This window comes from Nicotiana tomentosiformis, chromosome 7 (assembly GCF_000390325.3).
Source record: "Nicotiana tomentosiformis chromosome 7, ASM39032v3, whole genome shotgun sequence".
Classification (NCBI taxonomy): Eukaryota; Viridiplantae; Streptophyta; class Magnoliopsida; order Solanales; family Solanaceae; genus Nicotiana; species Nicotiana tomentosiformis.
In genome coordinates this window covers 124,551,647-124,577,150 of record NC_090818.1, presented here as the reverse complement: position 1 = coordinate 124,577,150, position 25,504 = coordinate 124,551,647, and the positions used below count along the sequence as shown (strand labels likewise).

At 35.6% G+C, this 25,504-nt stretch overlaps 2 protein-coding genes across 2 annotated transcripts; one reads left to right on the top strand and one right to left on the bottom strand.

The window, feature by feature from the left end:
• Positions 1-826: 826 nt before the first annotated feature.
• On the top strand, positions 827-16,536 carry LOC104112719 (serine/threonine-protein kinase CTR1). Its single transcript, XM_009622728.4, has 16 exons — positions 827-1,684; positions 8,367-8,668; positions 8,760-8,904; positions 9,157-9,260; positions 10,533-10,741; positions 11,708-12,061; positions 12,200-12,240; positions 12,565-12,633; positions 12,792-12,892; positions 12,976-13,060; positions 13,134-13,232; positions 14,555-14,623; positions 14,732-14,863; positions 15,424-15,518; positions 15,606-15,809; positions 16,285-16,536. Exons 1-15 carry the CDS (start codon positions 1,058-1,060, stop codon positions 15,718-15,720), a joined length of 2,547 nt encoding a protein of 848 aa, XP_009621023.1. The 5' UTR covers positions 827-1,057; the 3' UTR covers positions 15,721-15,809; positions 16,285-16,536.
• Positions 16,537-21,391: 4,855 nt separating this feature from the next.
• Positions 21,392-24,025, bottom strand: LOC104112731 (heat stress transcription factor A-3). The gene is made up of 2 exons (XM_009622738.4): positions 23,323-24,025; positions 21,392-22,503 (listed from the first exon to the last, which is right to left on the bottom strand). The coding sequence occupies exons 1-2, from the start codon at positions 23,710-23,712 to the stop codon at positions 21,508-21,510; spliced, it is 1,386 nt and encodes a 461-aa protein (XP_009621033.1). The 5' UTR covers positions 23,713-24,025; the 3' UTR covers positions 21,392-21,507.
• Between the last annotated feature and the right edge of the window lie 1,479 nt (positions 24,026-25,504).

Here is a 25,504-nt window from a genome sequence, read left to right as displayed (position 1 = left end):
AAAAGTAAAAAAAATCTTTGTCCAAACGGGAGCTAAGTTTAAGACATTAATTTGATTTGTGTATGTATAAGTGGTAAGACAATAAGATATTGAAACAACGGCTAAAAGGCTAATCATTATCAAACTCAATGAGTGTTATTTATAATGTCACATTTAACCTACAGATTGAACCAATTAAAAGATAGAAAAAATCAAATCAACTAGTGTTGTTGATGTATGCATCAACATCTTTGACATCTAAATTTAATTGGTTTGCATTATTAAAAAAATATTAGAATTTGAGATATCTTTCAAGAAATGTGTTTAACTTAAGTTCTATTATCAAACTTGATGAGTGTTATTTATCACATTTAGTTTATAGTCTGAATCAATTAAAAGATAGGAAAAGATCAAACTAACAGGGTTTGTTAATGTATCTATCAACTTCTCTGAAATATTAACTTAATCGTCTGCATTATAAAACTAAAAGAATATAAGATATCTTCCAAAAAATATATTTACTTTTGCAATTCGCTCTTTTTCTTTAGGTGAATAATAAAGATTTTTAACGGTAAAAAGCACATTAACCCTATAAACTAACACTATACTAATTTAGTATTGAATTGAAGCATAACCAACCCAAAAACCCCTATAAACCAACACAACACAATTATCAAATGCGAAGATGGAAAAGAAAGAAATGCCAACTTGGGAGCCAAAGTGTCGTAATTCTTAAACTCAGAGAGGGGACCATTTGAAATATGATAAAGTAATGGGGAAGTTAATACAATTGACTCAAACTTGTAACTTAAAGACGAAAATTCCAGGAATATTACGACTAAGCCCACCAAAATAAAAAGAAAAAACATCCCCATCCTTTTTCTCTCTCTTCTTTTTTCTTTTCTTCTCATTCGACAAGTACGAAGAAGAAGGAGAAGAAGAAAGAAATTTAGTGAGAGAAAGTTTAGAGAGAGAGTTGAACCCACAGTTTTCAGCTAAAACCACTGGGATGACGATTTCTAGGGTTTTGTGAATTTGATAAGAAATTTCAGAGGAAAGAGGAAAATTGAACTCTGAGATGGAAATGCCAGGTAGACGATCGAATTATACTTTATTGAGTCAAGTTCCCGACGATAATTTCCTTCCTCCGCCTTCGAAGTACGGAGGTGGCGGCGGAGGAGCTCAGTATTACGAGTCTCATTCTGGCGAGAAGAGTAATAAAGGCAAAGGAGCAGGTGATAATAGAGGATATGATTGGGATTTGATTGATCACCGTATGATGCAAGCGCCGACGACAAATCGGATCGGTGCGGCGGCACCGTTTCCAGGTTCGATTGGTTTACAAAGGCAATCGAGTGGGAGTAGCTTCGGTGAGAGTTCGATCTCCGGGGAGTATTACATGCCGTCGTCGCTTTCTAATGCTGAAGCATCGTTTGGATATCTCAATGACGGTGGCGGTGGCGGTGGCGGTGCTGAATTGAGGATGAAGCCGTTGGATGCTGCTAATTTGTGTGGCTCATCTTCTAAGAGTTGGGCACAGCAGACTGAGGAGAGTTACCAGCTGCAGTTAGCGTTGGCTTTAAGGCTCTCTTCAGAAGCTACGTGTGCCGATGATCCCAATTTCTTGGATCCTGTGCCTGATGAATCCGCTTCCCGTGCTTCTGCTTCAGCTGCTTCAGTCGAGACCGTTTCCCATCGATTCTGGGTATGGTTAAGGGTTATTCGTTTGTGTTGATTTTTTCCCCATGTCTATATTTATTTGTATGTGTGCCTCTTATGCTTTAGGAATGTGTTGAACAATTCGCATTGTACACAAAAAAAAACAAAGAATTGGTTTGGATACCAAATCTTTGAAATAGGCAATAGATTGGTGCTGAGGAGTGTTTGGTTTGGTATAAATGTAGGTGACGTAGATTAATAGTAAAAGGTGGAGGACGGGGTATTATGGTAGTGTTTAGGTGATAACAATAATGTCTAATGTTTAACTGTGGAGTAAGAGGACAATGACTTCTGTCCAAAAATAAGGAGGAAAAGCCAATTCCCTGTTGTCAGCGAAAAAATTTCCTGGGGAAAACATTTTCACGATGTAAGGTGATATTCTCCTGGAAAGCAATTTCCTTCATACCAACACACAAAATTCGTAATGAATGTGTTTCTTCAAATGTAAGTGCACTTAAACAGTTGTCATATATTAAAATTGTTGGATCCTTTTACAACCAGTGTTATCAAAGGCGAAAAGCGTAAAGCGCAAATAAAGCGTGGGCTTTAATGAAAAAAGGCGCAACTGGAGAAAAAGTAAAAACATGTATATGTAGTCTAAGACTTATAAAATAAGCATGAATAACAAATATATGGACAAAAAAATTGGAAAAAATTTACGATAAAGTGAAATATCAATTGTTTAATGATGCCTTTTCAGGATTACACTCATTGGCAAGTAAAAGTATGCCTAAGAGCCTTGATGCGATACTAAAGCGCCCACAAAGCGAGGCGAAACGCTCAACATGTTTTGAGCCTCGCTTCAGGGCTTAAGCGCGTTTTAAGCGCGCCTTTGACAACACTGTTTACAACTCCTATAAAGATGAGTAGCTTCTATAGTAGTACTGCATCCTGATATCTCTAGAATATGTCGAGACTAATGTGTCACGTAATGTGGAGTTCAAGAACGAAATTAATTGTTTTAGTCTCTCAGAGGTTGCCTAACATCTTAAGCTACTCCGGTAGTGTTGTAACGAGATATACAGTGGATATCCATCTTTTATTTTCCACAAATAATTGGAAGTTGTTCTTTTTCTGTGAATGACAGTTTCCTTTCTCATTGTATAATGCAACATCAATGTGGAATGGATTCTTTTCAAATCGGCAGTGTGTATTCTGGTATTCTTTTATCATTATATAAGTACAGGTTAATGTGTTAAGTGTTTCATTCAAAATCTGGTTGACCGGCTATCTAATTCTTGATTGAAAAGGAAAACAAAGGTTGTTATCCACTTTAAGGTATTGTATATCCCTTAGACCCTTTTTTTTTTATTTTGCACCGGGTGTCCGAGTCTCTTTGAGCCCCGACTAATCCCGGGGGTGCACAGGCCCTCGGCAAGGAGTTATGTTTACCTGATAGACCCTTATATGGTTGTCTGCGCTCTTGATGCACCTGCAGCTTAAGTATGATTCGTAAGGAGATATGTTTACCTGAACTGACATGAATTTTTTACCCGACACATAACCTTACTGGAAACGATGATGCCTGTTACTTTTAAATTTATACATAGGTCAGCTTGTATAGGCACATAGAAGGTAATAAAAGGTAAGGCCCTTTTACTGTTTTTGATACATTGTATGAATAATCGATGTGTGTGGTACAAACTACCGAGAAGATTCCCTTTATCAATCCATTATGGAGGAGAATTTGTAAACTCTTGTCTAGAATATTCAAGACAAATTATGAGACCCATACTCGTTCTACATATAGTATGTGCATGATTGATGAAGATAACTCTAAGATCCAGTGTATCCAACCAATACAACATAATATCCAAAAACAGTATTGCGATATAGGAATTACTTCATAATTTATGATCGCTCCATAAAATTAATTGAAAAGAGTGTTAAAGCAATAGTTGTAATTGTGTTTCAGTAAAAGGAGGTCCAAAATAGAATAAAATTGATTTCTTTTGAGTTTGAATTTTAATGTAGTATGAAGTAGATCACCCGATACCCACTAAAGAAGATAAAAGGACTTTTACATTACACATTTTTCATAAGGTGTTAATGAGAGTCTTTTGTTTATTCATTAAAAAGCATGTTTTTCATAATGTGTTTATGAAATCTTTTGCTTGCTGATTAAAACAAACACGCCGGTGGAAGTGGAGAAGAATTGTATCGCGTGGATAAAAGTTTCTCTTTTGGAGAAGTGGATGAAGTTCTGGATAAGCGAAAAAGAATCGGCTTTTGTTTCGGGATTAGAAGAGTAGAAGATATTTATAGAATATTACAGTGCCATGTGATTGTTATTGCATCTTACATAAATATTCATTTCTTTTTTGGGCGTCGACTCCCTAGGTTGCCCATTGGGGAATTATCTTGTACAGTGAATTAGTTTAAGTTTAATGACATACTTTCTAAGACTACCATTCTGATTACTTTTCTTATTCCTAAACTTAGAAGTGCACGCTTCAAATCTTATTTACATTGATAGGTTGGCCTGGAAACGATGTCTCTGAGAATTCAGGGTGAAATTAAGTATAATCTAGATAAAGTAAGAGTATAGAAGAAAACAGCTAGAAAGCAGCTCGGTGCCCTAGATAAATTTGCAAAGGATCTTGAAGGTTGCAATTTAAAACAATGTACTTTGTTTAGTATTAAAAAAAACTGGAAGAACATAGTAGAAATGGGACAGAACCCATGTTACAGATCACAAAATCCACTTCAAAAGTGTGATTTTTCATTCTATTCTTGGTTTTGTTTGTGCGCCGGGTTCTGAATGTCTATATCTGAAGATCCGCACATTGTTTCTGATGTTCTTCCTAGAATTTTTTGTATTAGAAGTAAAACGGTGTTCCCTTGGATGGAAGTAAAAAAATTATTCTCTTCTATTAATAAACTGGATAACATTTACCTAATATGTAAGATCGTTTCGATTCATGAAACTGGAATGAGAATCACCGTCCTACTTAAACACCGTCCTACTTAAACATGGGGTAGGCTTCGATAGATCATATATTGTATAAACTCAAAAATAACAAATACATTAGAATGTTACTTGAAAATTTAACATAATACAATATTTATAAGAAAACATTTTTAAGAATCTTTTAGATTAAGTCGAGTTGTTTTTAGATTAACATTGTTGCGGAATCTCTTGAGAGTTGAGACGAGGTTAATTATTTGGAATGGAAGATCGAGTGTTTGATTTTAGCATTCCAAAATGATACGTGCATCTTAATGATTACATCAATATGAAGTTAGTGGGTTTAACAACCCTACTGCCACTTTAATTGGTTGTGTTCCCAGCACTAGTTTAAAATTTGAATGTCTAGTTTTAATTTGGCATGGAGTAGAAATTGTGGATTAGCACATATCCAGTGACAGCATGTTGAGTTAGTAGCCGCCTTTTAATCGGGGAAATTAGGACGGAAGAAGAAGTGAAATTTAACAACTTGTTTAACTTACCTTTAAGGAGAGTGGAATGTCTAGTTTGGACAAAACATTGATGTGAGCGTAAAAATATGAATTATCTCATATCAAGTAACGTGTTCAGTTTGTAGCTCCCTTTGAAATGTAAGATGGATGAAAGTGAGATTTAACAAATCGTTTAACTTCCTTTTAGGATGCTATAAGTGCTTTACTAAAATTGAATGCTCAATTTGGCGGCTCTATCAAAAAGATTGGAACGTGATGCAATCTCTTTCCTCAATTCTACATCAGCAGAAGTCAAGACAAAATCCTGAAGAAAGAAAGAACCATTAACTAGCGAAAACCAAATGTTGTTTGCCATCCTACAGATGTCAAAATTCTACTACAATAGCTTAATATTTGACCGTGAATCTAGACAAAAATGTTGGTAACGTATGAATAAAATAGTTGATAGTATATTCACAGGTGTCGTTGTAGCAAACAAATGTAATAACGAGGTGGAAGCTGGCACATTGATGACTTCACATCTTAAATGATAGGTAGGGAGGAGCTTCTCTACTTTAGCAAAGCAAATATTTTCTGACGTGGGAGATGCTTGTAATGATAGAGAAAACATGTTAACTTCTAGTTCGGGGAATGGAGAAACTTCTAGTAAGGAGCGCTTCCCCTTTTAGTGGCCCCCTATACGACGCGATTGAGATTAGTTGGGCCAGTGAGTTTCGAATACCAGATGGTTATACGAAAGAAAAATGTAGACATACATGCCTTTTTTATAACGATGGCGTACAAGCCAATTTTGCGCTCTTCAACTATTCTGTCGAGTACTTGTTACCTCCAATCAACACAAGTATTGGGTACTTTTGCCGATCAAGGCTTAGGCAGATGAGAGAATTTCTATGTCTGCTAGGATTTGAACCCTGGTTGTTAGGATTTGAACCCTGGTCTCCCGTGATTTTCATCCTTCCTTATCTCGTACGACATTTCGATGGAGGAACTTTAGGACATCCTTGGTTTAATGTGCCAAAACGTTTGGAAATATTACCTCAATGGTATTTCTTTCCAGTATTTCAAATACTGTGTATATTGCCCAAGACAATTGTCGCTATTGGGCGGTGAAATGGATTTTGGAATATATTTAAAACTTTAGTGAGGGCTAGGTCTCAGTTAGAGAAGAACATGTCATTTTGAGTTAGAATCTAAAATCATCGAGCAATGGATGCAGATGCATTGATTACGCCTTGTTTGTTAAGTTCATTAATAAATCTCATTAGCCGATTCTCGTGCATATTCCTAATATAAAGATCTATTTGTCAATACTAGACTTTTTAGACGGGTGAAAGTGGAGAAACAAAGAGAGGAAAATGAGGTGGGTATTTATTCAGAAGCCTCACAAAGGCTCACAAAGAAGCTTTCGGTGAGTTTAACTGGTCAAAAATTACCCGATTGTCTCATTTGGATATTTTGGTTTTGATATAAATTTGGTTTTCTCTGGAGTGTCTGATCTTTCTTTTATTTTGGACCGAAGATATGAATTGAAGCATGTAAATTAGGGAAAAGAAAAGGATGAGGAGAGGAGCGTTCTCGTTTCATGTACCCTCGTTGATGAAGGTTCTCTACTTTTTAGTATATTGCTTGTATAGCGGAACTTTTTCCAACATTAATGAAATTATTTACCTTATTTTTTTGTTTCATCTACCCTTGTTCTTAGAAATATGATTGCTATGAGGCATATTAGGAAGATGAAGGGGGTAGAAGTTTTTTGTTCACACATGTTAATGTATTGTTTTCACAATGATATCTACGGAAAACTAGCGGTGACTGAATATTTTTCTTCTTTACTGTCTGTTGAAGTAACAAATATGCTTCCATAACTCATGCTGATAAAACAAGCACTAAAATAGTAGTGTGTATGACATCTTATATATTCGGTTGAAGGGTATCTTTGCTTGAGTTTCCGAGTAGTGGAGATATTGGGAGATTAGTTATCTCAAAAACTTCCCTTGAGCGGAGGGTCTATCGGAAACAACTTCCCTTGAGCGTGCTCATTACCTTCGCAGACGCCCCCACTTGTAGAGTTACACTGGGTTTTTTGTTGTTGTTAGCTATCTCAAAATGGGGCGTTTATGGTTTTTCTGACCTTCGCCTTTGTTTTTCTTGAGAATTGCCGAATCGGCTAAGATCTGCATGGATATTATGTTGCGTGACTTTAACGTTGGTACAATTTCAAGCTCGGTAGAACTCTTTTGGTTTTTACTTTTTTGATAAATATTCCTTAATACATATTTGGCCAGCCTCTCCATAAAAGTAGAATGTCAATCTGTTATGCAGTAGTGCTGAATGGAGCACTGTACTCATTTTGCAGTGATTTGGTTTTGATTTTCAAATTGAAACATTTAGCGCAAAAATTGATCTGTGCGTTGGCACTTTTAACAGACTCTCGATATAACTTGTCTTTAGAATTTTACAAATTAGGCTTTTAGTATATACTGGTCACATCTTAAAGTTCTTTTACAGAAGAGGGTATAGAAGCATAGTTCTTTAACTGAGACTTTCATTTTAGGATAGGCTTAGAATTGTAAGACATTGGAGTCCCAAATTATGTTGGTGAAAAGAAAAACACTCCCCTTCTTCTAGGCTGTGATTCATAGACATTGTTAAATAGTCCAGTCTTCTTTGCTGTGCTGAGTGACATTTGTGTAGTTGTGATGGTTATTGGATCAGAAATACTTGCTACTTCAAAATTGTCTATTACTTTCTTCAATGAGTCCTTCTTGGAGATATGCTTTCAGAATCAGCAGAAGATGCTGCCATATTAAAGATAGATAACTCCCCCAGAAATAGGAGTTTTTAGCAGAATATAGTACTGTGGTTTTTGTGGAAAAGACACTAAATTTTGAGGCTGAGCTGCTTAGGCTATCTTCAGAAGTTCTGTTTCGGAGAAGAGAGTTTTAGGTTTCTTGTATGTAAGATGTGAGCATTGGTAAACCCTCTCTTCCTGTACCAGTCCCTTTCTCTCCATGTGTTTCTTGTTACTGTGCCAATAGGAATGACTCAATAACTATCTTCATTCGTGATTTTGTATCTTGTCATTCTCACCAGTCAAGCAGAATTTACTCTGCTTATGGATTCTATTGTTTTTGTTATTTGTTTTATGTTCTTATGATCTCTTTCTCTGATTGACACAATCATGCTTTCCAGACTTCCCAGGTTTTTTTGCTGAAAGCAATCTGCTTTGAATCTTTGTTCTGTACCAGGTAAATGGATGCTTATCGTACTTTGACAAAGTGCCTGATGGATTTTACTTGATTCATGGGATGGATCCATATGTCTGGATTGTCTGCTCAAATCTGCAAGAAAGTGCCCGCATTCCATCTATTGAATCATTGAGGGCCGTTGATCCCTCTGTAGTACCATCACTTGAAGTGATTTTGATTGATCGGCGTAGCGATCCTAGCTTGAAGGAACTGCAGAATCGGATCCATAACCTCTCGGCTAGTTGCATCACAACAAAAGAGGTTGTTGATCAGCTCGCTAAGGTGGTCTGCAATCATATGGGGTGAGTGCCAGAAACTTCTTATTACAAACTCCGATGAAGTGACATTTCGTGTTTTTCCTTTTTGTAATTTAAGTTTTATTTGTTTTATAAGGGGCACAGCTTCTGCTGGAGAAGATGAGTTGGTTCCTATGTGGAAGGAGTGCAGTGATGACCTGAAGGATTGTCTAGGATCTGTCGTGCTTCCCATTGGTAGCCTGTCTATTGGCCTTTGTAGGCATCGAGCTTTGCTATTTAAAGTATGTTCTAAATGTGATACATTGATACTAAGTTTGCTGTTTTAGAGTTTCAAGATCTACTTATGCCGGAATTTAAGGATCAATATCTGACTACTGGTGTTCTTTTAATTAAGTAAAAATAAAGAAAAAAGCATGTTTTTGCAAATTATGTCTCTTCTGTTTCCTTAGAGTACATTCAATCAGGAGTATTTTGGTTTTGGTGGAACTGTGGAAGTTTGATGTTTTATCATGAATTTCACATGTTCGTTGCAGGTGCTAGCTGACATCATTGATTTACCATGTCGAATTGCGAAAGGATGTAAATATTGTAATAGAGCTGATGCTTCCTCATGTCTAGTTCGATTTGGACTTGACAGGTACAAATCCAAGTTATAAATGATCTCTATGGAATATATTTTTAGTTCATATTTGGCGAAAAGGGGAATGAGAAGTCCACTCTAATTTGAAAGCCATGTTTGTTTGAAAATTTAAATCAATGATAGATAGGAATTGATGTTGCAGTTTTCCTTTGTTTTGAAAACCATATGCCTCATGTGTTTTATTTGTGATAATCAAACTTTACTTCCCTGCTCTAGTATTCATCTGGATAGTATGTACAATTGATTTGAACTTTGATTGTGTTGGCTAAAATCTTTTACCTCGTATTCAGTGTGTAATATGGCCAACTTCTACATTTCTTGACCTTTCTGGTTTTTGCTTTCTTTGAAATGTGTAGAGCTGGTTTGTGTATAGTAACGAAACTTACAATACTAGGATTAGGAAAAATGACAATGATGATGTTTGTTATATTTTTGTGTGGTCTTTCGACAATCATACTGCAATATATGCCTGTAAGATCAATCATTGTATCCAGTTCTTGGCCTATGTTAGTACCAACTGAAGTTTCTCCTTGGACTTGTTAATACCTGCCTCTCCTAGTTTTGGCAAAACCATATTTAATTTGGGGTTAACAGTACATACTGCTACAACCTCGGTGCCAAAGTGAATGGTATTGTTTGGAGTATGTGGGTCACTGCATTTGATATGATTTCAGATATGGATTTCTTTATGTTTTTTAAAGAAAAAAATACGCATCTCGAGACTGCATAAGAGTACTATATATGAAATATAGCTAAAATTGTTTTGAATTTGATTACAAAGATAGTAGTCAAACAAAAAGTTGTTGGACTCCTATACGTAGTAATTGTACCAGTCTTTTTGGATGATAGGAGTATATTGGAGTGACAATGATGTGGTTGATTATTGGTATGATGAGATGGGAATCTTAATATTTGAAAAGACAGATCCTATTGTTAATGTGACTGGAATCGTTTTACCACATTCGTAATAATAATAGATTGTAAAGTTCGTGATTCGATTACAAAGAGGTCCTATCTTATGCTCAGCCCTTAAATGTGGAGAAGAGAAATCAAATGGAAAAAACTAGGAGCAAGTATTGTGTAGCGAACAGCAGGATGTTATTTTTTCTGTGCTTATTTTGACTGGGATTTAGCATGAAAAAATGGTAGTCTTTATCAAAATCTGAAAGTGTTAGTTTTTCTGTACACAGCCAGATATATGCTATTGCTAGTAAGGTTAAGGAGGACATAGACATAGTCTTGATTGACATCTAGCTCTTCACCATACAGGGAGTACCTGGTTGATTTGATTGGGAACCCTGGATGTTTATGTGAACCAGATTCCTCGCTCAATGGCCCATCTTCTATCTCAATTTCTTCACCATTGCGATTTCCGAGATTCAGAGAAGTTGAACCAACAACTGATTTCAGGTCACTTGCCAAACAGTATTTCTCAGATTGTCAATCGCTTAATCTTGTGTTCGAGGATCCTTCAGCAGGTGATCCTATAAATCTTACCTGCTTGCATGAACAGATACATCTTCGATGCTTATTTTGGTTGTTTCCCCGATGTTAAGCTTGGCCTTTGCAATGACATGATGTGAGATGTTCAGTTTAACACAATTTATAATGGTTTTCTAGCATTAGATGTTCATGTCCCTTAGACCAGTCTTAAGTCTTAACCCAATATTCAATAATTTAGGTTTTCTAACACTAAAAATTCTCTACATCTTTTACTGGCAAACAAATCTACGTCCAAGGTATTCTGTATTTTGAGGATTCATTGTAAAATGAGTATTTTAATACTGGCTGCCAACTTACTACAACCCTCATCATTTATCGGGCTTGAGACCGGCAATGTGAAGGAGCTCAAATAGGCGGCGTTGTTTTAGAAGCTTATGAAGGGGAAAAAAGAGAAGTGTCTTTGCTTTTAGAAAGCCAAGCTGACCTCTTGTATGGTCACTAAGGCCTCCAGACTAGACCAGACCCACACTTCTGAACATTTGATGACCCACGATCTTCTTGGCACCTAATTGGTTTCATAAATTCTTCCGTTGACTAGTTCTCTGGCTTAGTGGATGTGATGACCAAAAGGCTCGACTCACATTGATGAAATTAAGATGTTGAGAGAGAAATCCGGAGTTTGTGGAAAGAATTGACCGAAAAAAAAGAAAACAGAATATTTCTGCGTTTTTTAAAAATATTATGGTATTTTCTCTTCTTTCACAAAACCAGACTTAATTTACTTAGAGAAGTTGATTATCAGTAGTGAGTAGTCTCCCTGCCCTGAAGATGGGAGCTTTTCTGATCTTAGTCACTTTTAGCATGTCTATATCTAGAGTCTTTCAGTTTCCTATGCAAATGAAGTACTATTTTCTTGACAAGCTAATTCCCTTGATTTGTACTTGAATTTTATACCCAACATGTTCTTCTTTAAGGTTTTTAATTAATATTATTTGTCACAGGAGCTGCTGTTGATGGAGAATCAGGACAAACTGACCGAAATAATATGGAGAGAAACAGTGTAGTCCCTAGTTCAAGTAACCGTGATGAAATTTCTCGGTTACCTGTGCCTCCAATTAATGCATGGAAATTGGACAGGGACATGGTTCCTGTGAAGCATGTCCCTCCAGTTGGGCATGGAGATACTCAACCGCTGATGGCATTATCAGACCCAAGAGAAAGAGGGAATGATATGAGGTTTCTCGAGGGAGGAAGTCAACTTGTTCCTGCTAAACAAAGTAGAGACCTTGCCCTTGAAGTAGAAGAATTCGATATTCCCTGGGAAGATCTTGTTCTGAAGGAGAGGATTGGGGCAGGTAATCCCTGCCTGCTGTTTTTTATCTTCCTTTTTAGTGTCGTGCTATGATCGTCTCATCACATTTTAGTAATAGTGGGATGCTATAGTATCATAACAGCCTCTTTTGATGTAACTAACACGGTTTTTTGTATTTCAGGGTCTTTTGGTACCGTTCACCGTGCTGATTGGAATGGATCTGTAAGATATTTTCCTTTTAGTTCTGTGCTCTTGATACTCATCTTGGTTATATCTCTTTAACTTATTGAGCACTTCGGGGAGGTATTTATTCAGTGTAATTTTATAAATTATTTGGGCATTTGTTTATTTCTATTTTGCTTTTGGCCTGATCCGCCTCTTGAATAAATGTTGTTGTTTTATCTGCTTCTCTCTCTTCTTCTTCTTCTTCTTCTTTTTGGGTAGTAATTGCCATGTCAAATTTGAGATATACCTTTCTGAATTACTCTGTTTGCCTTGCTTTTATTCCTTCATAATTGCATGCTGATGGAAGCTTGCACTTATTAGGATGTTGCTGTGAAGATTCTCATGGAACAAGATTTTCATGCGGAGCGATTCAAGGAATTTTTGCGGGAGGTAATCTAGGGATCTCCCAATCTCCTCAACAAATGACAAGAAAACTGGATGAAAGAGAAAAAAGGGTGTATGAAGATGAGAATGAGCGGATGTCAGTTTTATCGTGTGTTTCCCCTAGACCAACTCCACTAACTTGGCTTACCTTTCATTTTTTTTAGGTTGCAATTATGAAGCGATTGCGACATCCAAATATTGTGCTTTTTATGGGTGCTGTCACTCAGCGACCAAACTTGTCCATAGTTACAGAATATTTATCAAGGTTTTCCTGGTAACTCCTCCAAATAATCAGACTTTTTATTTTTCAGTTTAGCTGACGGTGCCAATGTTGCAATTGTATTACAGAGGTAGCTTATACAGACTTCTTCATAAACCTGGTGCGAGGGAGGTTTTGGATGAAAGGCGTCGGTTGTCTATGGCTTACGATGTGGTATGAATGCTTCCCTACTCTGCCACATTTTATTTATCATCGGGGGCTAATTTCGTAATATCATCTTGTGCAGGCAAAGGGGATGAATTATCTACATAAGCGCAATCCTCCCATTGTTCATAGAGATTTAAAATCTCCAAATCTTTTAGTGGACAAAAAATATACAGTGAAGGTGAAAAGTGCAATTTATCTTCTCAAAAAAAAAAAAGATTTATCTTTTTCTACTGATACAGTTCTAGACTTACGCTACCAGAGTAGTGCTCTGGGGTGGGGGGGGGGGGATGGGGATGGAGGGAGACAGACAGAAAGGGAGGATGTCTAGTTTCAGAAACTTTTATAAGCATAAGCTATTGAAGAACAAAAAGCAAGTTTTAAAGGGGTAAAGCTTATGTCAGATTTCTCAGCTATTGGAGAATTAACATTGTACTGATGCTGCGGAGAGGATTAAATTCCATAATATATTTTATATATATATTATTGAAGATTGTACATTACACTTTTGGTTTTGTAGGCACGTTTAGGTCCAGAAGTTTCTCTGTCATCCAAATGGACATTGACCATCTGGAACTATGGTTGTTCAATCGCCATGTAACTAGGATGTTGGTATTTGATCATCTGGCACAATGCTAATGTGCTGGATGAGCATGTTTCAAGACATTAAGACTCTACGAGGAGGAAGGCATTTTAGTGTATTTTAGTTTACTATGGAGATAAGTGTGAGAATATAGGGAACTTCTAGTCTTAGAGAACCCATATGTGTGTCAACGAACAAATTATTGCGTATTGGAATGAGACATGTCAAAATGGAGCAGAATGAATGTAGAGGATTCTTACTGCTGATCCCCACTAGTGTGGGATTGAGGGATAATAGTACTAGTTGTTGTTCTATTGTATTTTGGTTTATTATTCATTACGTCTCATATTTGTGCATTACATTTGCTTGCCACATGTCTAATCATTTGCTTCTTCTCTTCTCCAGAATCTCTTATTCAACCAGTTTCTTTAGTTCACTAATGATTTGTAATAGATGTCTTTCCTCTTAGGAGCATGTATTTGGGCTGTTCTTTGTGACAAGTTGAACCCATCATGAACAAAATCTAAGATCTTGATTATCTTATTTCTTTACAGCATGCACACAGGAAATCGTACTGAGATCTGATTGATAGTGTTATTCTGATGTCAAGCAACAAAATAGAAAGGAGATGCATTTTTAATACATCTCATTGCTTAATGTCAGTGATATGTTAGAAGCATCTGTTTTTCATAGCTTAGCAGCATGCATAGTGTAGTGTGATTGTCTCTTAGTTGTGTCTATTTGTTGTGTCTATAATGCTTTATGATGACAACTCTTACTCAAAGTTGTTTATGATAAATAATTGTGTTTTGTTATGGTGTTTATTTTTGTATATTCTGTAAATCTTTTATTTATTGAAGCTACCTTTTATTACTAGCAAAGATGCTGCATGTCCCTCACCTGTTTTATGTTTTCGTCAGGTCTGTGATTTTGGTCTTTCTCGTTTAATAGAGAACACATTTCTCTCATCAAAGTCGGCTGCTGGGACTGTAAGTTCTTCATTCAACATATGATTTGTTTGTCTTTTGTTCATCTTTGGCACTTTGTTTCACCAATGAGATAAAGGAGTAAATATTGTCTGGTTCTTCTTGTGATAGCCGGAATGGATGGCACCTGAAGTTCTTCGCGATGAACCATCAAATGAGAAATCTGATGTATATAGCTTTGGTGTCATTTTGTGGGAGCTCGCGACGTTGCAACAACCCTGGAGTAATTTGAACCCGGCACAGGTTTGCATTTCTAATTTTTAAGTCCTTTTGTCCACACGGGTATTTAAGGTAAATACGAAAAAAGTTGGGAAAAAAAGATGTGGATAAAACAGTATCCGGCACAGCAGAGTGCTTGATTTTTTGTCTCGGTAGCTAGGTGGGAACAACTTTCTGGTACCTCTTTTGCAAGCATTGATTTTATGTTAGAAAGAGAACTTGGATCTGTTGATTATTTGCAACATTACTTGGCACTTGTATTGCATCTTAGTTTTATTTTAAAGTGGAACATATGCATTGCTGTTTTTATTGGTATGTTCATCTTTAAGAAGTTGCTGGTAAAGTTGCTGCCATGTGACCAGGAGGTCACGGGTTCGAGCCGTGGAAACAGTCTCTTGCAGAAATGCTGGGTAAGGCTGCATAGAATAGACCCTTGTGGTCCGGCCCTTCCTTGGACCCCGCCCATAGCTGGAGCTTAGTGCACCAGGCTGCCCTTTTTTGTTCATCCTTAAGAAATCAGGCAAGAGGCAGCGTCTATCCATTCTTGTGATTGCTGTATTGGTGTAATGCATCTGAACCTGTAGGTTGTAGCAGCTGTCGGCTTTAAGGGGAAAAGACTTGAAGTTCCACGTGACTTGAATCCTCAAGTAGCAAGCATTATTGAGGCTTGCTGGGCCAAGTATGTTGCTTATATTCTTCCATAGTTTCACATTGACTTTTCGTTTGCTTTGATGTGCTCTTGAAGTTACTTCTGATAATATTGCAGAGAACCATGGAAACGTCCCTCCTTTTCTGCAATCATGGATATGCTGAGACCACTAATTAAACCTCCTGTGACACCTCCTCAACCAGGTCGTACGGACATGCAGTTGCTTACATGAATGCGTGTATTAAATGTATGATTTCTGCACATATTTGGCATTCTTTGTTAATCACCTTTCTGGGAGGAACAAGGCTTCAGTTACTTCAGGTTCGGTTCCTAAAACTCTCTTTTTCTTTTCACGAAATCTATCTCTTCATTCTGCTAAATTTTGCATTTCCCTTGGTGTGTTGCTCCAATTTTAAGTCAGCGCAAAACTCTGCAATTAGTTTCCACAATAGCATTAGAATATTTCGTTGGAATGTAACCTTCTTGCGGTGAGGTTTCTTGGGTTAATGGGATACTCTGAAGTCTGGTGGTGCATTTGAGGTTCTATTTAGTAGATAGAAGTGGGCATATAGTTAGACTGGACATGGCATCAATAGCAACAAATTATTCTGAGGCCCAGTCTTAGCAAGTATCGGTGATTGTAGCAAATATCCGCCTTCACTTATCTTTCTTTGCTGTTTCTTTTGATGGTAGATGACTGTGAGTTTGCAACCATTGCTAGGATGAAGTACATTAATAACTTTCTGCTGTATAGAATGCTGAAGCTTGATATCTACGATCAATGTGCTTTTTGCAGGCGTCTGTTCTGTACATATTCGTTCAGAATGTTTTTGTAGAGCCCGTAATTTTTTTCACAAATTCAAGCAGCCATTTCTCTGAGAATACCATTTGCAATTGGCTTGTACACTTCCTCCTGGAATATTTGTTTAGCCATGTGATTTTGTTAAAGCCAGCTACAACAGTTCTTCAATTTTCTGCCCAAAAATGATTTTGTATGTATAAGAATTATAACGAGAAGTTGTATTATAGGAAAGCACACTTTGATTTACTTATTTTTGAGTTAGCTTACATGCAATCTCTGTCTCATGTTTTTACTGGAGTAATAAACAGATAGTGTCTACAGTTTCTAAATCGGTTATTGCTGAAACTTAGGGTTTGTGTTGTTTCGGTGAGAGCTAGCCGCTTAACAATGTGAATTCCTGATGATTACTCAGACTTCGTTTTGGATATTATTGAAAACAAAACCCTCATTTTATCACTTGAGTGACAAACTCACTTTTCTCCAGAGAGTTTGACCAACCTACAACGCTATTCTGAAACCTTTAAACACCTGAAATATATCTAGTGAAGATATTCTTTAGCTTCCTAACAACCTGAGCATGAAGAAAACAGAACGTATCTCCTTTATCTTTTTTCCATATACAAGCTTCCGAGTCCCCCCTCCCCCCCCCCCCCTCCAAACACACACACACACTCCCCCCAAAAAAAAATTGAGATATTGTTATATAGTAACTAATAGCATGTTTGACCAAGTATCTCCAAAGTCAAAAGCAATTTTTTTTAAGGGAAAAGGGCCAAATATACCCATCTGTTTTAGTATATTATTCATATCTACCCTCTGTTATACTATCAGGGTCGCATTTACCCTTACCGTTAGCCAAACTTTTTAAAAATACCCTCCACCTAACGAAAAATCATCAAATTTAAAAAATATTTTTTTTAAAACTCATTAATAACCCGTTAAATCTTTTTTATTTACTGCACTTCTTCCTTGTAGATTAGTCATCTTCTTCGTAGTCATTTGTTGAACTTAAGACGTGAAAGACAAAAATATCGACAATCATATATTTATTTATATATTGAGTCACTATTCTTTTAATATCCTTTGTATGTTTATTATATTCTACCTTTTCAAAAAAAAAAATCGAGCTTTTCTCTTTGTTTTTTCCCACATGCAGAATTATGCCGAGTATTCACCATGATTTTTCCCACCATGACGTGAATGTTTATAGTATCTTATTAGGTTGACAATTATGAAGTCTTAAGGTAGTTACCGAGGTATTTCTTCCTCCAACAACGAGCCTTTGTTGACGAGTATTCACGCATCATATTTTTTTATTCTGCTTTAAGCATTTGAGCAATGAGTAATTATCGCCAAATCACACCTTAAGAATCAAAGTTAGATTTCAAGCTATGGAATGGGATACTCATAATTCTTAGTAACAACTGAACTTATAAAGGAACAAAAATTAGAAAATAATCAGAGGAGATTCAATTTAATATCAAGCTAGAGTCAGCGAAAATCATCAATAATGAAAGAAAGTACACCAACTTGGAAAGTAACTTAACAACCTAAGTACACTAATTTCATGCATTAACCAAATACAAATATTGATAAAGTATATATCAGTTGTTACCGACATACAAACTAACTATCAAGTGTGCATTGCATTTACGGATGGCAGTGGGGCGGGGTAGGGCGGGTTTGGCAAAACCCACAAAAATTTCAACCTGCCCCGCCCCGCATAGTTATTTTTTCAGTTTTCAACCCGTCCCGCTTAATTTTTTTTTCTCCTAAAACAAACTAGTTTGACATACTCCAATCATACAAATATATGAGGACGAGTATTTTTATTATGTGATGCCAGATTAGATATAGGAGGATACACAACACTGAAATACCATATTGGATGTAGTATAGGTGTCAGTACACATATATTTTTATAGTTAAGTTCTGTTTTACTTTCTTTATCCATACACTGAAAATACAAACAAACATAGAAGTGAAAGAAGACTGTACTGGACAGTGAATTGGGAAACTACGTAGAGAGCTTAGCTGAAGCTATGAACGGATCTTCCTGCCAAAAAGAATTAAAATTTCAAAATCAAAAAGAAAAAACCCACATGGAGGAAAAATTAAAAAATTACACCCATGGATTCTATTATATTATATATTCAGCTTTCACGCATGTCGCAAAATTTTCGGTAATATTATAATCTAGGAGCATGACATTAAAAAAAAAAAAAATAATAATAATAAAATTCGCTCGCTCCACCTCATATGAAAATTGTATCACATAAAATTTGACAAATTTAAGTAATATCATTTTGTTGAGACATATGCAAATTGGTTAATTATAATTCAAAATAACATTCGTGCTAGTAAAAAAGAATGTAAAATTGTAGTTGAAGTTATTGCTTTGTTTCAGAAAAGATGAAATTCAAAGCTGCCCCGCACTGAACCCGCATTAAACCCGTAACCCGCCCCGCTTTAAAATTTTAAAAAACTGTTTTAACCCGCCTCGCCCCCGCATAAGAGTAAACCAGCCTTGTCCCGCACCCGCCCCATTGCCATCTCTAATTGCATTAGACAAGGGATGCCATATTATAACCACAAAAAATACAACCAAAAGTGATAACATGACATCCTAACACTACCATGAACAATTAAGAACCAAAAATATAAATTCTTACTAATCCTACTTCCACCACTATTCTCGGTCTCTCTCTAAATGAATAAAATATGTTAAGACATCTCAGAAATCTAGGTTTCATATTTTTATATGATGGGTTTAACGGGCTATGGGTTAATGATTTTTTTTAAAATGATTAATTTATTAATCTGGCGGATTCCGTTAAATGGGAGTATTTTAAAAAAAAACTGTTAACGGTAAGGGTAAATATGTCCCGATAGTATAACGGAGGGTAGATGTGAACAATATACCAAAGTAGAGGGGTATATTTGGCCTTTTTCCCTTTTTTTAAATTTGAAGTGTTTGGCCAAACTTTTAGAAGAAGAAAAATATGCTTTTGAGTAGAAGCATTTTTGGAAAAGCAGAAAAAGTAGCTTCTCCCTAAAAAAGAAAAGCACTTTAGAAAAAAAATACATTTAGAAGTACTTTAAAGCTTGATCAAACACTAATTGCTGCTCAAAAGTGCTTTTTAAATTAATTAGCCAAACATAAATTGATTCTTACCAAAAATACTTTCGAGAAAAAGCTGATTTTAAAAGCTTGGTTAAACAGGTTATAAGTTAGTTCCTTCATGTAAGAAAATTGGGTTTGGTTACTTAAAAGGAAACTTTATATAACTGCCACAATTTAAAAGAAATACAACAAATTCGTAGCATGAAATCCAATATTACAATTGTGGCAAGAAAATATTTATATTTATAGCACACAGTTCTATTAAAATAGGAATATTAATTATTAACCTCTAAACATAAGCAATTTGAATGGAAAGTCAATAATTCTTTGTACAAAAATCATGCCTTTTTCTCTATATCTATTAGCTTTCCTTCTTTTTCTTTATCTTAATTTTATTTTCTGCCGAAACCAATATATTTTCTAAATTTGTTCCATTCGTTTTCTTTTTAATTATCTTTCTTAAGTTTTTCTCTTCGTTCTTTCTTCCTTTCTTAACATAAAGATCTTACTTCGATAATAATATACGTTAATATATACAAAACGTATATAAAAAAAATATTGAATTAACTCATATAAAATATACAAAAAATACATCTTCAATTAAGATGACACTTAGACATGTGAAATATACATAAAAATTATATCTTAAATTTAATTAAGATGGCATATAAATATACAAAAAAACATATATATAAAAAATACATCCTGAATTAAAATGGCACTTAGACATATAAAATATATTTGAAATATACATTAAAAATACATCTTAAAATAAGACGGCACTTCACAAATAAATAAAAATTATATACATAAAAATACATTTTGAATTAAAGTGATACCTGATATACAAAGTATAAAAGACGTATAAATCAATACATCTTGAATTTAGGTGGCATTCACATATGCATCAGATTTTAAAAAATAGAGTGAAGAAGATGAATGTTGGGCTTAATTTTTATAATATGCTAATAATAAAAAAAAAATACTCTTTATAGAATAAACAATAAATGATGCTATTTTTTTAAATAATAGTTAAAAAAGGATCAAGTGTATAAAAAACTCTACTTAAAACAACAAAGTTTGGTCGCTTTGTCTAAGAAAAATTAGTTTGGTTACTCAAAACGTTATATTCTGGAAGGTTCCTATAATATCTATTGCCCAAAAGTGGCAATGTATCATCGAGATGAACTTTATTAGAGCTCAAAACTATTAACAAGAAAAATGAAATTTGGCAATTCTAAGTGGCAACTTTTTATAAAATATAATTGGAAAACAAAATAAAATAAACTGTTAGATACTTAGAAATGACCCTCTACTCCACTTCATTTACTCTTTCATAATTTTTTAATCCTAACCACATCTTATAAAATGTCCAAAAAAGTTAGAAAGATACAAATAAGAATCATTTAGCAGGATTTATTAGCTGTTTTTTGATGAAGAATGTGATATCTCAGCCTCTCTTTATCTTGATCAATTGTTTGGTTATATTACCTAGGACAGTATGAGCATAGTCCCTAAAGTGTTTTTCAGTAGGTTCTGGTTGGAAAATGTGGAGCAAGTCTGAGGGATAGAAGGAGATATCCAATTTCTCATTCCACTTGGAGTAAGAGAAACTTCAGAACAGCCGGGCTTGGTGAGCCAAAATACAGAAAAAGCTAATACTCCACTAATGCAAGTAACAATCAAGAATTGTACACCATGTATGTTTATTATCAGCTTCATGTCAAAGAATCCTGGTAAAATAACACTATTCATCAAGCAATCATAATCATAAAAGTCACCACACCTGGAATGAGAATCTTGAGCGAGCAATGTCATTCCAGTCCAGGACTCTCAAAAGAAGCCCCAGTGCCGCAAACCTGCACATTGCACAACTTAAAAGAGTATATATTAGCAGGATATATCTGCAAATTATGCCTTCAAATCTTCATAGTGTAGCAAATTAGCAGTGAACGAGAGGGGGATAGAAGAAAAGAATCAGTGGAAAGTAATTATGCACTAAAAATGTTATAATCAAATCATTCAATATTACGTCCCATCAACTAAACTATGGCTAGTATCGCAAACGCACACTGAAGGAAGGGTACTCTTTCCTAAAAACTATCATTCTTCGGCTGGCCAAAAGGAGACTCATCATTTGGCCACTTATCGACACCAGAACTTCCAGCTTCCTGCAAGGGATCTATATCCCACAACACATCTGACAAACCGGCGCTAACTCCAAAGTCCGGGACATCATAGTTGCTAAGACTACCCCATAACTCAATGCCAGTACTTGACATACCAGCACTGGCTTCAAAACCCATGCTCCATACTTCCTCTTCTTTCACCATACTTTCTATACCTGGTGAGGAAAATCCTAAGATGTTCTTCTCCTTTGCCAACTCCTCCGGGAAAGAGACAAAGCACTCAGGCATGACTTCTAATTGAGGGCTAGCTACATTCCTCCCCTCAAAATGAGAGTCTTCGGGGTTAAAGTTCAAAGCTCCTTCTATAACCCGTTCTTGATTTTTAAAAAGCATTGCTTCTGCACCAAAACCAGTTTCAGGAAGTTGTTGATCCACAACCAGATTGATGTCGGGGTTCTCAAAGGATGTAACCAGGTCTTGAAAATCAGGCATGAACTTGACTATCTGCCCTTCAATGGAAGACTCCACTCTATCCTGATCGTGTGGCTGATGTTTAACGAATTTCCTCATTGTTCTTGGAGAAGTAATTTTTCCTTGTTCCTTCATCTGCCGAAGACGAGCCAAGAATGTGGGATTCTGAAACACCTTGGCCAAGAATGAAACCATCTGTTTCTGTCTCAGTTCTGCAGCCTGAAGCTTTTCATTAACAACTTCCATTTGTTGGACCGTCCCACGCTGCTGCTGCTGCAATTCAATGACTTCCTGCATCATCGAGCTCTTCTCCTTCCTCAGTTTCTCTATCTCATCCATTGCACCTTTCCCTGCTTCAGCAGATGAACTTCCCGCCTGATGCGACTGAGGTGATCTTCGCCTCTGTATGTTCTTCAACAAATGCTTCTTTCCTCTCAAGAACCCTTCGTTCGCAAACTCCCACCTGTCAGCATCAACTTTGCGAAATCCCTGGACAAAATCGCCCAAAAAAATGATTTAAAAAATGAAGCCAGCATGCCTACAACATGAGAATACATTCATTATTCATATAACACAATGAAATCTTTACACAAAACCAGATGGTAGCTGTCAAATTTTCATGAGTTCCAGAAGCTGCATTACACTAGAAATACACAATCAGTACATATTTTGCAATAAAAACCGTATATATATAAAAACTATAGAAAGCTTAAACAATCTGTTTAATCAAAACCTCAGAATTCTACCTGCAGAATTTGATGAACCTCCCAAATTCAGCAGATTAATGCAGGGAGATGCTCTCAGCATTTTAGCTTTATCTACAAGCCCAAATCACGAACAGCGCAATCTCTTTATCATTTTCCTTAAGATCCAACACTTTAAAATCCACCAACAATCTCAAAAAACATCCATTTACACAAGGTACCAAAAATCCGATAAACTATTAAGAAAAATCGTTTCTCTAATGTTATTTACAACTGCAGCCACTACGAATTACAACAAGAGAAAACTATTTACATTTACATTTCTAAAAACATCATCACCGTTCCAAATTATTACAACAACTACTACTACTTCGCCTCAATCCCGAGCAAGTTGGGTCGCCTACATGAATCTTCACTGAGCGTGTTATTACAACATAAAATTTACAAAAAGTGAGGGGAAAAAAAACAAAGATACATGAAAATCTCCAACAACAATTACATACAAGGTAAAAGAATTAACAAAAAAAGGGAGGCAAGAGTTAGAGAACTAGAGTACTAACACATGAGCCAAATATTCTTGGCTTTGTGCTAAGGTGATACCCACATAAGTATTAAGCTGTCTCACAAAGCTGGAGAAATTGTTGTGCTTGAAATTCTTTGGAAGAATCATTCTTGAAAACTCCACTGGGTCCCACACTACAAAGCTTTCTCCTTTACTACCCCAAGAAATGATAAAATCCAATGAAGAGTCATCAACTAAATCAAAAGTCTTTGACAAAAATGGTGGAATTTGTGTCCCATGTAAACACTCCATAGGCTGCACCACACCTAATCCTTCCTCCCCAGCTGAAAAAGCTTCAAGATTGATAAAAGGAGAAGATGGGGGCTCAGAAAACACAGCAAATTCAGGGTCCATAGTAATACTGTGTGGTGGCAATGTATCAGATTCTGACCCAGGAGGGCGAAAATTTGGGTTTTTATCAAAAGGGTTCATATGATTTTTTTTCAGAACAATATAAAGATTGGATTTTTATGGATCAAAAAGAGAGAATTTCCAAAAGGGTGTTTGATAAAATGAAGGACGGTGAAAACAAAGGGGGTTAAGAGAGGTTTATATAGGTAACGCCGACATAGAAACAAAGAAATATCTGAAAGCAGCAACTGTGTTAAGTCGGTGGAGTTATTCATTTGGAGTGACATTTTCTTGTATTGTATGGTTGTCTGAAAATGAAAAAGATTTTTGAGGAACCGACCCAGGTTATTTCTTGTTGTGGGGGAGGAAGATGAGCAGGTGGGGTCCAGTTTAAGCAAAGAAAATAACTAAAGATGCAGATATTTTTGTGAAAAAGTTTGAACTTTTTTGGAATAATTTGAAGAGTAGTAATATTGAATTCAAGAAGAATGGTGAGTTGGTCAAATGAGTTTTTGAAAATGGGATAGAAAAATAAATTTTGAAAGTTGAAATTGTATTTGGACATTTATTTTATCTGAAAAGAATTTAAAGTTTTGTGGGGAGAAAACTTTAAAAATTTCTTAAAGTACTCGAGTTATTTTTAAGATTTGAAGATTTAAATTTTAAAATCTACAAAAAAAATTGTTAAAATCTATAAATAAATAAATATTTGGAAATAAAATTTGAAAAAAGAACTTCCAATTTTTATGGCCAAAACAGGAGCTTAGTCAAGGCTTTAATGTGATAAAAACAACAAAAAAAGAATAGTGAGTTGCAAATGGAGATATTGAAAAGAAGAGTTTTTTATAGTATTAAATTAAAGGAGTTCTGTGTTTGTGGGGTGCCACTATTTGTCTTCTGTATTAAGCAAACATTTGTTGAGTATCTTTACAACTGTGTGAAAATAGGGAGGAGTCCATTAATTTCAATGCACGTGCACTTGCTGTAGCCTCATTTCATTGGCTGAAACTTGATTCTTTTTCATTTTGTCTGCTTCTAGATGGAAATTATCATTTGACGTCTTTCTATGTTTTTCTTTCTTTTTTCCTTGGCATAATACACATTTTGCCCTGACCACTCAATCTTTTCAAGCCGTATCTAATATCACACTCTCCAATCAAAGGATGACGCGTGTCATAACACAAGAGAAAGTGGTGTCTTAGATATATTTTAAAAAGATTAGAGGTATAAAAGGTTGTTCGTGGTCAATAAGTGTGTCAAATATATTTGATCTTAAGTTCGGGGTAAACTATGTATTCTACCTTTTTTCTTGGATACATATTTTGCCCCGCTCTAAACTTTTCCCAACAATTCCCAAAATAATTGTAGTAAAATTTTCTTATACACCTAATTTTGTGACGTTTTACCTCTTATTCATGTTTGAAGTGAATCTAACTTTAGTGAAATGACATGATAAATATAATGTTATTCACCTAGAAAAGAAGGTTAAGAAGAAAAGAATTTATTTTATTTTATTTTTACCTTTCTTATCTAAGTGTAACCTTCTATTTTTTTTCTTCTAATTAATAAACCACCAACCTAAAAGTACTTTTTTCTTCTCTCCCCTTAACAACCGAACAAAAAATGGAAAATGAATCAGACAGAGAGGTAGACTAGAAATTTATTCAGACAAAAACACTACTCTTTCTATTAAAGAAACTCTTCACCCTCGTCTCCAAACTCCATTTTTTATTTTCTGTAGTCTCTTCCCACTCGCCCTTTCTTACCTCTCTGGTGGAAAAAAAAGGGAGAAACGGAGGAAAAGTATCAAAACAAGATTATTAGGTAAATTTGCGTATAAGGCGCGTGAACAATATCATTCAATATCAATTTG